The sequence below is a fragment of the Vigna unguiculata genome, chromosome 9, assembly GCF_004118075.2.
Source record: "Vigna unguiculata cultivar IT97K-499-35 chromosome 9, ASM411807v1, whole genome shotgun sequence".
Classification (NCBI taxonomy): domain Eukaryota; kingdom Viridiplantae; phylum Streptophyta; class Magnoliopsida; order Fabales; family Fabaceae; genus Vigna; species Vigna unguiculata.
In genome coordinates, this window is record NC_040287.1 from 36,908,344 (window position 1) to 36,925,363 (window position 17,020).

General features: G+C 31.3%; 2 protein-coding genes across 2 annotated transcripts; both read left to right on the plus strand.

The window, feature by feature from the left end:
- Positions 1-2,833: 2,833 nt before the first annotated feature.
- Positions 2,834-10,708, plus strand: LOC114163055 (ER membrane protein complex subunit 1). Its single transcript, XM_028047108.1, has 12 exons — positions 2,834-3,077; positions 3,354-3,481; positions 3,704-3,766; positions 4,570-4,691; positions 5,398-5,513; positions 5,604-6,405; positions 7,131-7,862; positions 8,410-8,631; positions 8,711-8,806; positions 8,954-9,148; positions 9,373-9,486; positions 10,191-10,708. The coding sequence occupies exons 1-12, from the start codon at positions 2,977-2,979 to the stop codon at positions 10,449-10,451; spliced, it is 2,952 nt and encodes a 983-aa protein (XP_027902909.1). The 5' UTR covers positions 2,834-2,976; the 3' UTR covers positions 10,452-10,708.
- Positions 10,709-13,174: 2,466 nt separating this feature from the next.
- On the plus strand, positions 13,175-14,703 carry LOC114162551 (drebrin). The gene has a single exon (XM_028046473.1). It carries the CDS (start codon positions 13,373-13,375, stop codon positions 14,309-14,311), a length of 939 nt encoding a protein of 312 aa, XP_027902274.1. The 5' UTR covers positions 13,175-13,372; the 3' UTR covers positions 14,312-14,703.
- The last annotated feature ends 2,317 nt before the right edge of the window (positions 14,704-17,020 follow it).

A 17,020-nucleotide genomic window follows, 5' to 3' on the forward strand; every position in this document is an offset into this window, starting at 1 on the left:
CACCCCATTAGAGTTTAAAATTAACATTTATAATTTTGGTAGTCTCTTGGAAACCATGAAAGGAAAGTGAAGATAATAGAAAATGAGACTTTAATTGAAACAAGAGTTGAACAACATATTTTCTTTTTATTTTATTTTAAAAAACCTTGTTTTCATTTTTTCTCAAATAAAAAGGGTTACCTTAATTTCTTTTTCTTCTTTTTCATCTAAAGATACTCTCATAATACAAAGTAAGATTAATCACTTCATCTAATAACCAAGTCGCATGTCTTAGATTTCAATCCATTTTGAACTAATTGAGATTTTGTGTTAAACAAGTTGTGAGTATAATTTATTTGGATCCAAAGACATCGATGATGAAGAATAATATATATATATATATATATATATATATATATATATATATATATATATATATATATATATATATGAAAGGTTTTACTCTAAAAACTTATATATGAAAGGTAAGTACTTGAAAGTAATATTGTAAAACACCTTAAAAATGTGTGCTTCCATGCAAATGTAGTTTTGCAATTGCAATAAGCTTTCTGATTTAATACAAATCCTAAGTATTTTCTCTCTTGTCTTACATAAACTTGTGTATTCATAATTATCATGTCTGCTTAAAATAAAGAACACAGGAGACACGCCTTCTATAACTTTTCTTCTAACTTATTTTTCATGAATAAATAGTAAAATAATTTGTGTGAATCAAATAAAATAAGTAATCATTTAAAAGATAAATATAGAAATTTTAGTATAAAAAACACCTATAAAAAATGAAATTAAAAAATGTCATGTTAAATTTAAATAAATGGTTACTCTAAAAAATAACAAAGTAATTATTATAATTTTAAAAAATTACTCTAAAAAAATAAAAATAGACAAAATTATGTACACTGAAAAGAAATCCCTTATTAACCGTGTAATACCAAAGTCAGTAGTTTTTACGATATTTATATTAAAAATATAACTATTATACCTTTTTGTATTGGAAAGTTTGGCTAAGGGATATTGGTTACCTCATTTCCAACAACGTATAATTATTTATTTGGTGTCCTGATTTTTTGAATTTGTTCAATTTGATTCATGAATTTTTGAAATGTTCAATTTGGTATTATTATTTTGTAAAGTTGATCAATTTAATATTCTTAATATACTCCACTTCACTTGTTTGTATAGTGATGAACTGTCACTATGCAGCAAATTAAATAACTAATCTTAATACCACAATGAATATACATGATCAATGAAACATCAAAAGAAAAACTAAAATGATGTTAATTACATCCAACAAACAAATCAACCCAATTAACAACTTCACTCACATTTCTATTGCACAGTGATAGTTACGAGTGTACAAACGACCGTTTGCGTATTAAAAAACTCAGGAATTAAATTGAACATTCCAAAAATTCAAATACCAAATTGAACCAATTCAACAAATTAAGGGACCAGATGAATAATCATACCTTTCCAACATCTAACAACTCTAATTTTTTTTAGCGTGTTTCTATAACAAGTCTTTAGCAAAATTTATGATAATTTCAAGTTTTTAACCATTTAATTTTAACAACTCTAAACCTATGTAACCAATATCACTGATGTAAACACTTTATATTTAAATTCAACATAATAAAAATCTTTACAAAGGAATTAGTCAAAAATCATTTATTAATTATTTTTTATGATTTTTATAAATTAAGTTATGAGTTATTAATAAGTTCATATTTGCATACAGAACGAGAAAGGGGCGCGTTAGGATTTTTTTAAACAAATATATATATGTTTAATGGTTATAGGTCATACATAAATTTTAATATTTTAATTATAAAACTGTTACGTGCATTTTTGCATATCTGATCTCTATAAGTTAAACATAAATTGAGAGATATAAACATATTTTGTGTGAGTGATATATTTTTTTTACATATATTTTTAGAGTAAAATAATTTTATTGGCTAATTAAATTGTTAATTCGTGAATTATTAATTTCATAAATTTTAGTTATACTTTTAAATGATTTTTCTTTTTAAAAAATTGTGCCACTGTCTTATATGTGTTTTTAATTAGGACTTGTTAATTAAGGAAAACTAATAAAACAATACAAATTCAGGGATCAATTAAAAAAGTGTTAAATTATAGAAAAAGGTGATTGTTAAATTATGATTTGGAAAGACGAAAAATATTAAAGTCGATTGTCACTTTTATATACAAATTATATGTCCAACAAAATATATATGATTTTTTTTTTTAATTTCTATGATCAACTAACACGCACATAAATGGACTTCTCAAATTAACCAAGTATACAACAAATTCGTAACATATATATAGTCCATATATTCCAATCTGAACTCGAGAAAGATGTTAAATATAGATAAAGTAACTACTCATATTAAATTTATGTTATCAGTTCAGGTAGTATAATCGATCTTTTAGTACTTATATTTGCTTCTGCAATTGAATAACTCGTAATAATTTAGAAACACAAAATTTATGAAGATGTGTGAGTAGGATAAGAGTATAATTCTTTCTGAAGTATAATTTTTTCAATCAGGTTTTTACTTTTTTTTTTCAATTGAGTTTTTGAAGTCTTATTTGATTGAATTAAATTTTTGTCGCGAGTCATTTTATTTTTAATTAATAATATCACTTAATTAAAAAAAATATAAATTTAAAGATTTTTTTTAAAAGTTTTAAATAAATCAAGACTTGGTTAAAAATGATCAAATAATTCAAATCACGATAATTTTTTTTAGTTTTTTTAGTTTTAGTCCATTATTTTCAAATACATATTAATTTCCTAAAATATTTTGTTTCGAAATTTCCACGCCCTTGTTCTCTCTTTTTGGTTCTTGTTAACAAGTTGGAAGTCTGCGTTTGCGCAAAAAGCCGGCTTATAGTCCTGGACTGTGAGCAACGCAGAAACGAAACACTACCACTCCTCAGATCCGTGCTCGTGGCTGAATCGCCATGGCCATGGCGATTAGGGTTTTTCTCCTCCTTCTTTTCTTTCTCTCATCAACTAATATCGGTTATTCTCTTTACGAAGATCAAGTTGGTCTCATGGATTGGTGAGTTCGACGACTCTTACTTATTCACGCACTCACTTAATGCTCCCTTAACCTTTGCGATTATTCGATTGTTTTTCGTTCTATTCATCCAATTCAATACGTTTTCTTCCTCCACTTGTAATTATTGCTCGAACACTACGATCTGATTTCACCTACGCGTTGAATTGCGTTGTTGATCGATTTTTATATCGGATAAAGAGTGTTCCGATTCTAATTGCTATTTTGCCTCTTGTGCAATTTAAATGTTAGTAACTACTAAATATGTTTGACTACTAGGCACCAACAGTACATCGGGAAAGTAAAGCACGCTTTGTTCCACACTCAAAAGACTGGCCGGAAGCGTGTTTTGGTGTCCACTGAAGAGAACGTTGTAGCTTCACTCGACCTTCGTCATGGAGAAATTTGTAAGTTTGATTTGTTTAGCTGCTTTTGCCGACTCCATTAAAATATTTTTTATATCATATTGTCTACGATAATGCTCCAATTAAATGTTACCATAACTCCATTTAGTGAAGTTGAACTGGTGAAAAGTAAATCAAGCCTTCCCAAGCGATGGTCATCACTCGCTTTAACTATTTGTTTTCTTTGTTTAGAATCAGAAGTGCTGAACTCTGTTTTGTTTGCAGTTTGGAGGCATGTTCTTGGGACCAACGATGTTGTTGATGGACTTGACATTGCCCTGGGAAAATGTATTACACTTAGCCTTTGACTCTGTAGAGCATTAATTCATGCTATCTATTCTTTACTATACTGCAGAAACGTAGAGCAGTTTTACTGTACATTATATTTTATCATTAAAAACATCTCATCATAAGGATGTTAAGGTGGCCAGTGTGGCACTAGTGTCCTTGATTCTCCTTATAAGCATGATTCTTTGCCATTCTTTTTGTATTCCTCTTGAAAATATATCTATGCTTGGATGTCAACTGGATGCTGATGTCCTCTGCTTACATAACATGCCTTATTTTTCCTCATAAAATGTATAGTCAAAAGCTGTCCTATTGTTGAATTTTCTATTTAGATTCTCAACTGTGGTAGTGCATGAACATCTTGGAATTGGAGATCTAGATTTTGGGCATGTCAACATGTTTGCATGACTCTAAGTGTGGGGAGATATCTTAGTTTAAACTGCTTTATTGTTAAACGATAAGTTGTTTAGTTTGACTTCGTTCCCAGTTTTAAGTGTATAGTATCCAATCTCCTTTGATTATATAATATTACTCTTGAGCATCATAGGTGGAAGAAATGTTCTGTGTTTGTTGTCCATTTCTTTTGAATAATGATGTAAAATCAATTGAAGGATGTCTGTGTCGCCAGTATGCATACTGTTATCACATACAGTGATTTCTTAGCTTCAAGTTTCATTAGTTTTCTTTGCTTTTGAGCATATTGTTACTTTGTCAGAGTAGATTTTTTTATGTGTTGAGATTTATTTAAATGTTTAGCTTATATCAGTGGTGATCAAATTCATTAAGTACATGTATTGGTTCAGATGTCATAACTCTTTCCTCGGATGGAAGTATATTGAGAGCATGGAACCTTCCTGATGGACAGATGGTTTGGGAGACTTCTCTTCAAGGATCAAAGACATCAAAGTCAATATTATACATTCCAGTGAGTGAATGTTTTTTTTTCTTGATATTTTAAGTAATATAATTTTTTTTCGTAGATTTATCTGAAACATCCTCTCGAGCAATGGAGAGGACACATGTAGAGTGAAACTTAAGTGCCAGATTAACAGTTTGAATTCTAATTCCCTTGGACATAATTAGAGAAATATAAATTGAGTTAAAAACCCAATGCAAATAAGTTGTCCCTTTCAAATTGAAGATTCATGCCTCCCTTTCTATCCGAGTGTATGATGCTAATACTAATACATCTACTTAGTATTTTTTCTTGCTCTGCACATGTGAACACTGATTTTCTAGTTTTTGGCAGAACACTAGAACAGGACGGTGTTGTTTTAGATTTATGATTGCATGTAGGTGACCCCGCCTATTAGTAAAATACTGTTGTTGCATGTGAAACCCTAAAACTAAGTTACTTTCATTTTCAACAGAATGGTCATTGAGCAGTGAAGTAATTTAGCCAACAAATTCATTCAGACTTGTCCTGCTTACCCTGTGAACATTTCTTATGTACCCAATTCTCACCTTCAGTATTTTTGTGATCACTGTAACGAACCTGCATCCAGCAGCCCTTTTACTGTAGTAAACTTGCCCTTAGTCTTGGTTTATTTAATTGTAGGCATGTATCTAAACCTGAGACTGCATGAGTGATTTTCTTACACATGCAATTGAGTTCTGTTTTTTATTTGCAGAAAAACCCAAAATCTGACAAGGATGACTTGATCCTTGTTTTTGGTAAAGGCAGTCTCCATGCTGTTTCCAGCATAGATGGTGAAGTTCTCTGGAGGAAAGATTTTGCGGGTGAAAGGTATGGCTGACTCAGAGTTTACTGAGAAAGATGTTCTTTTTGAAGTTTAACTTGCCGTTAACATTGTTGTCTTCATCATATTTGCTGCAGCATTGAGGTTAGCCATATTATTCAGTCCACTGACAAGATCTATGTTGCTGGTTTTGTTGGCTCTTCAAAGTTTTATGTGTATGGATTGAATGCTGATAGTGGAGAATTGCTCAAGAATGATCATACAATACTTCCCTGTGATACTTTTGGGGAATTATTATCAGTCTCAGGTGATAAGTTTGTGGTACTGGATAAGATGAGGTCTAAGATATTGACGATAAACATCAAGAATGGAGAGATTAGTTACAAACAGACGCTCATTTCAGACCTCATCAAAGAGTCATCTGGACAGGCAGTAATATTACCATCAAGGCTTCCTGAGTTGTTTGCATTGCGTATTGACTCCCTTGTTCTTACAATTAAAGTGACAAATGAAGATGACTTGGTGCTGGTGGACAAAATTAATAATGCAGCTGCTGTTAGTGATGCTCTGTCAATCTCAGAAGGTCAACACGCTTTTGCATTTATTCAACATGAAGGCAGTAATATTCACCTCTTTGTAAAGGACGTTAATGATTGGAATGGTGATTTACTCAAGGAAAGTATAATAATAGACCATCAAAGAGGGAACATTGAGAAGATTTTTATAAACAATTATGTGAGAACAGATAGATCGTATGGTTTTAGAGCATTGATGGTAATGGAAGATCATTCGCTATTATTAGTACAACAAGGAGAAATTGTCTGGAGTAGAGAGGATGGTCTTGCATCAGTTGTAGATGTCACAACGTCTGAACTACCTGTGGAAAAGGAAGGTGTATCAGTGGCAACAGTGGAACAGAACCTCTTTGAATGGCTTAAGGTCTGCCTTTAATCTTTTTAATTAGGACATCATCCTGCATAATTTCGTACACACACACACACACATTCTTGTTTACACTGGTGTAAGACTTAGCACTCTAACATCATTTAATAACTTTGTATATTATATTATCATGTGGTTTGCTCTGATCCAACATTGAAAGATAATTGTATATTGCTGTTTTGTGTCAAAACATATAAAAGTTAAGCAACAGCAAGAATATAATCAAATGGTTCTAATTGAATATATTTCAAAAGTATATATTACCTTTATCTTGATATATATCAATAGAGTATCAAATAATTTCGGATTATTTTACGATTTGTTGATAAGATCTATATGATATGATAAGAACTTTGAATTCATTAGCGAGTTTTTATTTAGATTTATCCAATAAAAAATTATTGAATGATGTCATTGACTTTGACTTACACCAGTGTGAACTGGTCACTAATTCTATGTGTACTATTTTTTTTTAATAGATCAATGGGCTCATGCTTTGCATGGGAAAAAACCTCCAACTCATCAATTAAAAAATGCCCATCTTTCACAGGGGTAACCAAAATACCATTTTGAGAGGAAAAAGGCAACATAGTGCCGACATGTGCAACTTTTCTGATAGTTTTAATTATTGTATCCATATATTAGAGATTGAGATTTTTATCTGGATATCATTAACTATTTTTCTAACGGTACATTTTTATGCGTTGATTTGTTATTGAAAGGGACATGTGCTGAAGCTCAAAGGAACTTTAATGATTGCAAGCCCCGAGGATGTAGTAGCTATTCAAGCGATGCGGTTAAGGAGTTCTGAGAAAAGCAAAATGACTCGTGATCATAATGGTTTTCGTAAGTTGCTTATAGTACTTACAAGGGCTGGAAAGGTTTTTGCTTTGCACACTGGAGATGGACGTGTAGTTTGGTCTATTCTACTTCATACACTGCGTAAAACAGAAGTGTGTGAACATCCCGTTGGGCTTAACATTTATCAGTGGCAGGTTCCTCATCATCATGCCTTGGATGAGAATCCATCTATCCTTGTAGTTGGGCGATGTGGGCCAAGTTTGGCTGCACCGGCTGCTCTTTCTTTTATTGATGCATACACAGGGAAGGAACTCAATTCGTTGAGACTTGCTCATACCATTGCTCAAGTTATTCCTCTGCCTTATACCGATTCAACTGAACAGCGTCTGCATCTAATTATAGACATAGATCAACATGCATACCTATACCCAAGAACTCCTGAAGCTATTGACATTTTGCAACGTGAATTTTCAAATGTGTACTGGTACTCAGTTGAGGATGATAATGGTATTGTCAGAGGTCATGCCTTGAAGACTAATTGCATTCACAAAATAGTTGATGAGTACTGCTTTGATTTCCGGGATCTATGGTCTATTGTATTCCCATCTGAATCAGAAAAGATTATTGCAACGGTAACTAGAAAATCAAATGAGGTAGGGCGTCCGTGGCATTAAGTTTTTAGTTGTTAAAAGTGCATTTCTTTTTTATAAAATAAAATTGATTGTGTTATATTATACTTTGTCTGTATTAACCTTTCCACATTTTTCAAGAAATATAAATGTTCTATGTCAGATATATAAACTTACATTCCTTAAAATCCTTTTCTTTTTTCAAATTAATTAGTTTACAGGTTGCCTTTTCCTTAAGGTGGCTTTTATTACTTATCAATAGCATTAATGAATGAGTCTCAAGTTAGAGGAATTTTGCAAATGAATTTTTTATCTACCAATAATCATGTAAAGTGGTGTCTGTCATTCTTGTCTAAATGTAGTAAGACTCTCTTAATCACATGCCTTGTATATTCCTAAAGTCATATTAGGTGTATTTATACTACACTGAGTAAATAGACATGATCACAAACAAATAATACGACAATTAAGTGTTTTCTCTCATGTCATGTTTTATGATGACCAATTTTCCATTTAGTCTTAATTATTGCTTTGCTTCTGCCTAAAGTTTTTATTCCCTTTTTCGATGTAGGTTGTTCATACTCAAGCAAAAGTTATGACTGACTATGATGTCATGTATAAGTATGTATCGAACAATATACTTTTTGTCGCGAATGCAGCACCTAAAGCCACAGGGGAAATTGGAACAGCCACCCCAGAGGAGGCTTGGTTGGTCATCTATATCATTGATACCGTGACTGGTCGTATATTGCATAGAATGACACATCATGGTTGCCAGGGTCCTGTTCATGCGGTAAGCTTTTTAACTACACTGATTTAAAAGGTGTAACACTAAATTTTGTTAGTATCTTACATGAATATTGCTTGTATAGGTATTTAGTGAAAACTGGGTTGTCTATCACTATTTTAATCTCAGAGCACACAGATATGAGATGTCAGTTATCGAGGTCTATGATCAGTCTCGAGCGGTATGTCTGTTAACTTGTGCAGCTTCATTTAATTACCCTCACTCTCTTGTTTTGATACATGTTGTCGTCTTTTTTGGTATGTGTTCATTCTTTTGTTTCAGTTACTGATCTGTTCTCATTCTGGTGTGATATCCTTGATTTTCACAGGATAACAAAGATGTCTGGAAGTTTGTTCTTGGAAAGCATAATCTTACATCACCCATTTCTTCTTATTATCGACCAGAAGTTACAACAAAATCACAGTCGTACTTTTTTACCCATTCTGTGAAAGCAATAGAAGTGACTTTGACGTCCAAGGGTATAACTTCTAAGCAGCTTCTTATTGGAACAATTGGTGATCAGGTTGGTATTATTTACGCGACCGAGTTTTTCAACTTGAGATCAACACCTTTTTTATCGTTAAATTTCTTCAATGAAATCTAACATTTTGGGGTGTTAACTGGGAAATTTATTTTAAATTTCTTCAATGAAATCTAACATTTTGGGGTGTTAACTGGGAAATTTATTTTAAATTTCTTCAATGAAATCTAACATTTTGGGGTGTCAACTGGGAAATTTATTTCCAGGTATTGGCACTTGATAAACGCTTTTTGGATCCTCGGCGCACACTTAATCCCTCGCAAGCTGAGAAAGAGGAAGGAATTATTCCTCTGACCGATTCATTGCCCATCATTCCTCAGGTTTATTTTGTCTCTTTTTCCTTTTTCTATATCCATTGAAACAAAGAAAAACTTAACAAATGGTGCTATCATTAGTGGATTCTCAATGTATGGTGTTAGATTGTTCGAATATGTCTTGGTTTATGCATTTTCCTTTTTCATTATAAATATTAAATGACTTTTGTTCAGGTAGATAGAGTACCTTAAAGAGAAGGTAGAGTTTGGGTAACTATTCTGGTTGACAACAAAAATAAGGGCTATATGATGTTTATCCATAAGATAAGCAGATAACATGAACCGACTAATATATATCCGTGCATGCATAATATTTGTGCAGTCAATTTCTGGTATAGTCCCCCCCTATTTATATATATCTGCAAACAAAGAATGTTTGCAGTATGCAAGTAACTCGTGCGCTTGTGTTCAAGGTTGAAGGAACAGTAGTAATAATACTAATGAATCACTACAATTTTTATTAGGAAAAATGACTTTATCTCTTTACTTACTCCGACCGTTATATCTATCTATATATCTATCTATCTATATATATATATATATATATATATATATATTTATTTATTTATTCAATTGGCAAGCCCAGTAGGGCTGCTTAAGGAAATACATTTTAGTTGATTGGCTTTGTCACCAACTTCAACCTCATGCCTATTGGGCTTTGTGTACTTCTAAACATGCATTTCTTATTTTCTCTGTTTGAATTTTTGCAGTCCTATATTACACATTCCCTTAAAGTGGAAGGTCTGCGAGGCATAGTAACAGTGCCTGCCAAGCTGGAGTCTACATCCCTCGTCTTTGCCTACGGGGTAGATCTATTTTTTACTCAGATTGCTCCTTCTAGGACCTACGATTCATTAACTGAAGATTTCAGCTATGCTCTACTTCTCCTAACAATTGTTGCACTTGTGGCTGCAATATTTGTCACTTGGGTATTATCTGAGAGGAAAGATCTGCAAGAGAAATGGAAATGATCTGTCCTCCATTTTTGCCTTATATTTTCTCTAATTTTTAACGTTTTAATTAGGTTTGTCTCTGTTTCTATGTTAGTCATTAGTTAAGTTCGGATTACGGTTAAATCTTGTAGCTGGAATTGCAAAAGTAATGTAGAATTCCATTACATTCCATTGTTTGAGGTTGTATGGAGGATATCTTAATTTTAACGATGATAATTGAAGAGTACGAAAGGTAATCATAAACTCCCGAGGCCAGTTGCGGCATTGTTGTGAAATTAGTGTGGTAGGCTTATACTGATGAAATATCATGCTCCTAACATTACAGGTTTTCTATCCAATCATTTTCCTTTTAGGATTAATTACAGAGTTAGTTCATTGTTTTAAATTTCTTTGATATTTTTTTCACTGGTTTTGGTCACTAGTATTTGTTAAAGTCTTGATTACGTCGAGAGGTCTGGTTTGTCATGAATGCTTTATCATTTGAGTCATTACTGGTACACTGAAATTGCAGTTGTATTGAAGTAATGGATTGAGATCCTTTACAGTTTTCAAAAGAACTGCTTAATATTATATCTCATTCATTAGATTTTGTATATATTATAAACATAGTTCAATAAATTTAAACAAGTAACAGCATCATGCGCTGTAGTCCAGTTTTGAACTCGATCTTGTTTATACACGGATAAATAACATAAGTGGTAAGATGATGAGATGATTGATAGAATTTTTGAGCGAGAACTTTATTCTTTTTAGTTGTGTATCATAATGAGTAGTTATCACTTCAATATTCATATATAGAAAATATTGGGAGTACTTTCTAATTAGTTATTTATAATTATATATAAAAATGATTTCAATTTTTGTGTTTATAATTAATTATTTTTAATTTATTTTTTTAAAGATTAACAGTTATTTTTACGTTTCTTATAAAATTATTCTCAGTTTTTTTTTTCACATTAATAATTATTTTTCTTATTTATTTTACTTTATTCTTAATAAATATAAATTTATTTTATATATTAATTTAGTAATATTACAGTATCATTATTTTTTTTTCTCTCTCTCTATATATATATATTTAAAAATTATACAAGCTTAACACTATTTTACATGGTACAAAGTTCTTAAATATGTTAATATCGCAATACAATTTATAGAACAATATTTTTACTTTAAATTCAATAACGTAACATTATATATTGCATTATATTTAAATGCTTATAAAATATAAAGATGTCGATTGATTTATAAATATTGAATTTAAATATATATTGTGTACTAACTATGAATATATTACTGCTTATAAAATATACAGATGTGGATTAATTTATAAATATTGAATTTAAATATATATTGTGTACTAACTATGAATATATTACTGTATTAATGAGTTAATTATTTAATATATTATATACAAATTAAAAATGAATGTTTTTTTAGTAAAATGTAGTTTTTTTAGTGTGACAACAAACTCAGTTGACATAATAAATCATGAACACAGTTTCTTTGTTTTATCAACGGCACATTGGATTTTTGAAAGCACTAGTAAAAATTACTTCATGGTTGTAATTATAAGAAAACAATATTTTAGGCAAAGCATCTTATGACAAATATAAAAAAGCACGATTCATTCAAAACATATGCCATTGGAAAACTTACTGTACACAACGTGGATATTAAAGGATTTAGGTTGTTGGATAAAAAAGCAATGGGCCATAGAGTAGTTCATATTTAAAATGTCCAGAAGATTTTCATTTGTGTATTTAATCTTTGTAAGAACCTACTTTTTTTCAATATTTTTTATCATATTTCTAAATTATTTTTTCACCATTTCACAAAAGAAGTAATCAGAATAAAAAAATTGCATTATAATTCAAATTTTTTATTGTAAATCTAAAATGTAACTTATATATTTAAAAATATTTATCATAAATGTTCATTACTTTACATAAGTTAAAAAATAGTTTATTATAAAAGTTCACAATCTTTATTTAGATTCTTTCTATGATTAGATTACATATATTTCATTTCTATTAGATTACTTCACATATTTATTTCGAAGGAGCACTTCAAACATCTCAATGAGTGATAGGATGACGAAAAAGAAAAACATGAAAGAAAACAGTTGATTATTAGAAAGAAAAATAGATTAAAGAAACTTATGTTATTTATGCAGTTTATAGTGTCATTTTTGTCGTAGTTACAAAAAATCTTAAGCACATTATATAATAATAATAATAATAATTTGATCTCATGCGTACCTACCTGATAATTGATGGGGTTAAGAGATACCATTTTTTTCTTTCTTCAAATCTAAACACATGTCCTATCTTCTTTATCGCATTCATCTTAACTGACCACAGCAGAAACTCACTAAATGCGTATCTATTCTGTACTACAGAGATTTTATTGAAAAGAAATGCATGTTACGAACTTCTGAGTTCTTCACAACTTCCTCATAGTACACTTCTTTTATCCACATAAGGTACTAGATTAAAGTTCCTCTCTTCCATAAACTAGTTTCATCTCTCCTTTTTATATCACTTATTATTTCATTTCATATTTACTCATTTCTATTTCTCATCCCTAAAAAAATTCTCTAAATTATAAGCTAAAAAATATATATTTAGAACATTATTATTCTAAATGATCAAGTATGTGTTTTTCTTTTCGATCTATTACCACCACCGTCCAAAGAAAAAACTTAAATAAGAAACAGAAATATGTAAAAGATTAATTGGTAAGTGGAAGTCACTCAGATAACATTTGACCCATTCCATTGTTTTTCACGAAGGTGACAGAAATAATAGACCCACCTAGTACAAACAACAGTATCATTATTGTCACAACAACCAAACCCAAAACGGAACACTTCACACTTCATTCACACACAACACAAAAAACTAAGCTCTCATCTTCTTCTTCCAACTTGTTCCGCCATGAAAACCCACCAACAACAACCAAAGCTAAAAACCCAGCTTTTCTCTTGTGGCTTCTTCCGCCACTGTGCCCAAACCGTTCTAAGCCCCACCGGCGCCACCCCACCTCTTCCCCACACTCCCCCAACCTTCCAATGCGAATCCTCCACCTCCTCTTCTTCCTCCGCCACCTCCCAAAGCTTCACCCAGTGGAGATTCTCTCCCCCAACCCCCACTCCGACCACCACCACCACCAACAGTAACACCAACAACCTCGTCAAAACAAACGCAAACACAACCTTTAATGTTCCTCTTCCTCCTCCACCACCACCACCACAAATCCACAACCTCCAAGAACTCTTCCACATTTCAGAACTTCAACTAACAACAGACCCAGCTTCTGCCCTTCAACTTCTAGAACGTTCTCTTGTTCCCAACCCTCCCCAAGACCAACCTCCTTGCCCTCCCAACCTCATGCACGCTCTCACCCGCAACCTCGCCCTAGCCAAACCTGCCACCAAGATCCTCTTCGCACTCTGTCTCTCCGACGTCAACCGCCGTGTCGCCGTGGAAACTGGAGCCGTCTCCGCCGTCATCGAGGCCGCGCTTGAACTCGACGGCGCACCGGCCGAACGCGCCCTCGCCGCCCTGGAGCTCATGTGCACGCTGCCAGATGGCGCTCATGAGGTCCGCGCTCACGCCCTTGCAGTCGCTGTCATGGTCACCATGATGGGAAAAACCGCCGCCCGTGCCAAGGAATACGCCATCGGAGTCCTCGCCGTCGTGTACGGTGGCTTCGCATCCGACCACCATACTGCGCCCCCTGAGGAGGTGGCGCGTGCTGTTGAACTCGCGCTCCAGGGCGAGTGCAGCGCTCGGGCCAGGAGAAAAGGTGCCCAGCTGTTGAAAACGCTGAAAGAACTCTCTGAAGCTGAGCCTCTCCCTTTGGACACCAATTGAAGTTTCTTAAGCAAAGTTCGAATATTTTTTTTCTATGTTTTCATTAAACTTTTACTACCCACAAAAAAAAAAATCTCTATTTGAAATAGAGAAGTTCCGATTCATTGTGTTTGTTCTTATGATTAGTGAGATGTTATGTTTGAATGTAACCGTGTTACAGAGTTGGAAGTCACATGAGAGTCAGAAACACACTTTAAAGAGCTTTGTCACTGTTGTGACCAAATGGAACTGGGAGCTGTTTTTTAGAATCTTTGTAAAATAAAAGTAGCACTTTGTACTTTTCAATTTTTTCATTTGTACAGTGTTTTGAGTTATTCCTGTGCTGCTTTCTATGGATTTGACCTATTTGTAATGCTTCTCTTACAGTACTATCAAACTTCTCCTGTTTATTCTTTTCTTTTCCTAATTAATTATTATTATTATCATCAATATTATTATTAGGTTGAATTATGAATGGTTTATTGTTCAACTTAATTGATTTGTGCTTATTGATTATGATTATTATTATTTGTCAACTTAATGGGTTTTCTTTATAGTGTGAATCGACAATTGCTCCATACATGTTTATATACATGTTTATGAATAAAAGATTTGTTATTTCTTTCTTATTTATGTAAGTAATGACACTTCCTTACGATTCTCCTCTCCCGTGTATCAAATAAATAGATTTAGGGTGTTTATTATTATTATTATTATTATTATTATTATTATTATTATGCTATGTTAATGAAATATTTATTAACTTTATTGATGATAAATGTTTAGTAAGAAAATAATTAACAATTTTAGAAATGTTAATTATATATTGATAATATTATTTTATCTATGCAGTTTAGACTTGTCTTCACATGAATGTCGTTTTTAGTTGGACCTTATTTGGACGTTTATTCCTCCATTAACTAAAAGTAAAAAGTTTAAAATGCTTGATTAGGTTAGGAAGTATACAGGATATGATCATATTTTTTTTTTTTAACAAATGTTAAAAGTTTAATTTCATTGTTTGTAATTACGTTAACAAACTAACCATGACAACAATAAGAATTTAAAATTAAAATAAAATAAAAATTTGTAAAAAAGTGAAAAGTTTTAACTAATTATTTTTCTCCAAAGTTACTCATAAACTTGTGATGAACTTTTTTTGAATTGTTTTATACTTTTGAAGAAAAGAAAAATATGATGAACAATAGAAAATAGAAAATGTGAGTGGAATAAACTGTCAAAAATATAAATGAAAATGCTTGGTTAAAAATAAATAAAATAAGGGAGAAATAGTTAATAAATGAATAAAAGTATATATAATTATGAAACTCATAATTTTCCTTTTTCTCTATTAAACCTTCTTATTTTTCACAGGTTTTCTTTGTCCGTACCTTATATTTGTCTTATCAAATCAAAGGGTAAACATTTTTGGTGGAAGTAAAAATATTGAAAGTATGTATATATTTCTTGTATTTGGTTATTGGCACTTTAACTTTATTCATAAACAGTGAATAGAAGAAGGAATTTGGAATTTGGAATTTGGTGAGCTGGCATATGAAGAATTGGTGCATATACGACAACTCTAAACTCACCACTTCCATTTTCAGTCAAACATAGCTTTTAAGACTGAAAGCCTAATTCAGAAACACCTTCAAAGCATTAACCAAGATGATTTATTTTACCAAAAACATTCAAGTACAAAATCATACAAAAAATCTAAATAAAAAGTCAAACAAAAACAGATACAGAGATTGTGTTACAAAGTTATTAAGTTTAAATGATTTTTAAAGAGTAAGAAATTCTTTCAATTATTTAATGGCAGAAGTGTGGTGCAGTAAAAAAAGAACAAGAGAAAAGAAAAGAAGAAGATAAAGATACGAGTGAAATAATTTGATAGTTTATAAGATAAAAATGATTTAGAAAGAATAAGCACTTCTACATTTTTTTCTACATATATCATTTATTTGTACATAAATATTCATATAATTCATTGGACTAGTTCCTTTTGTCTTGAACTTTTTTCTTCTACTTTTTAATGTTAATTATAATAACTTATTGTATCACAATAATAGTATTCCATTAAAATTAAATAAAAATCTTAAGAAGTACATGAAATCTCATTATTAAACTAATCATGGTTTATAATAAAAAGAAATTCAGAACAAACCAAATGGAGATACTACATATTTAATTTACTTTAATTTATAATACTTCTTGTATTTATTTATTTCACCTCTGCTGAACTAGTTTTAATATAAAATCAATTTTATGAAACTAATTTATAATGCACAAAATATTAAATCAAATAGAAATTCTTGACTTATTAATATTTTCTCAAGGATAATGCTTGTTTGTTCTTTTAACTAATATCTACCATTTCATGTGCTTGTTATATATAGTAAATAATTATTGAACTTTTCTTGAGAAGCACTAATTTTTATATACAAAAGAAGAAGAGAAAAATCATGTCCACACTGTGTTGAAGCAAGAGATAAAGAGAAGAATGATTTTTGAATTAGATTAATTTGAAATGTTGAATTGTGATAGTTAGTGAAACTGAGGGAATAAGCAAATGCAATAATGAGTTGATATGAATATTAGGAAAATGAAGATGTCAGATTCACGTGTTGTGGGGTTAAGTTTCAGAAATTTCTGAAAATATATGTTTGTTTCTGTATAAATATGTCAGATATGGGAGAGAATAATAATGCAACAGAGTGATAGTGCCAT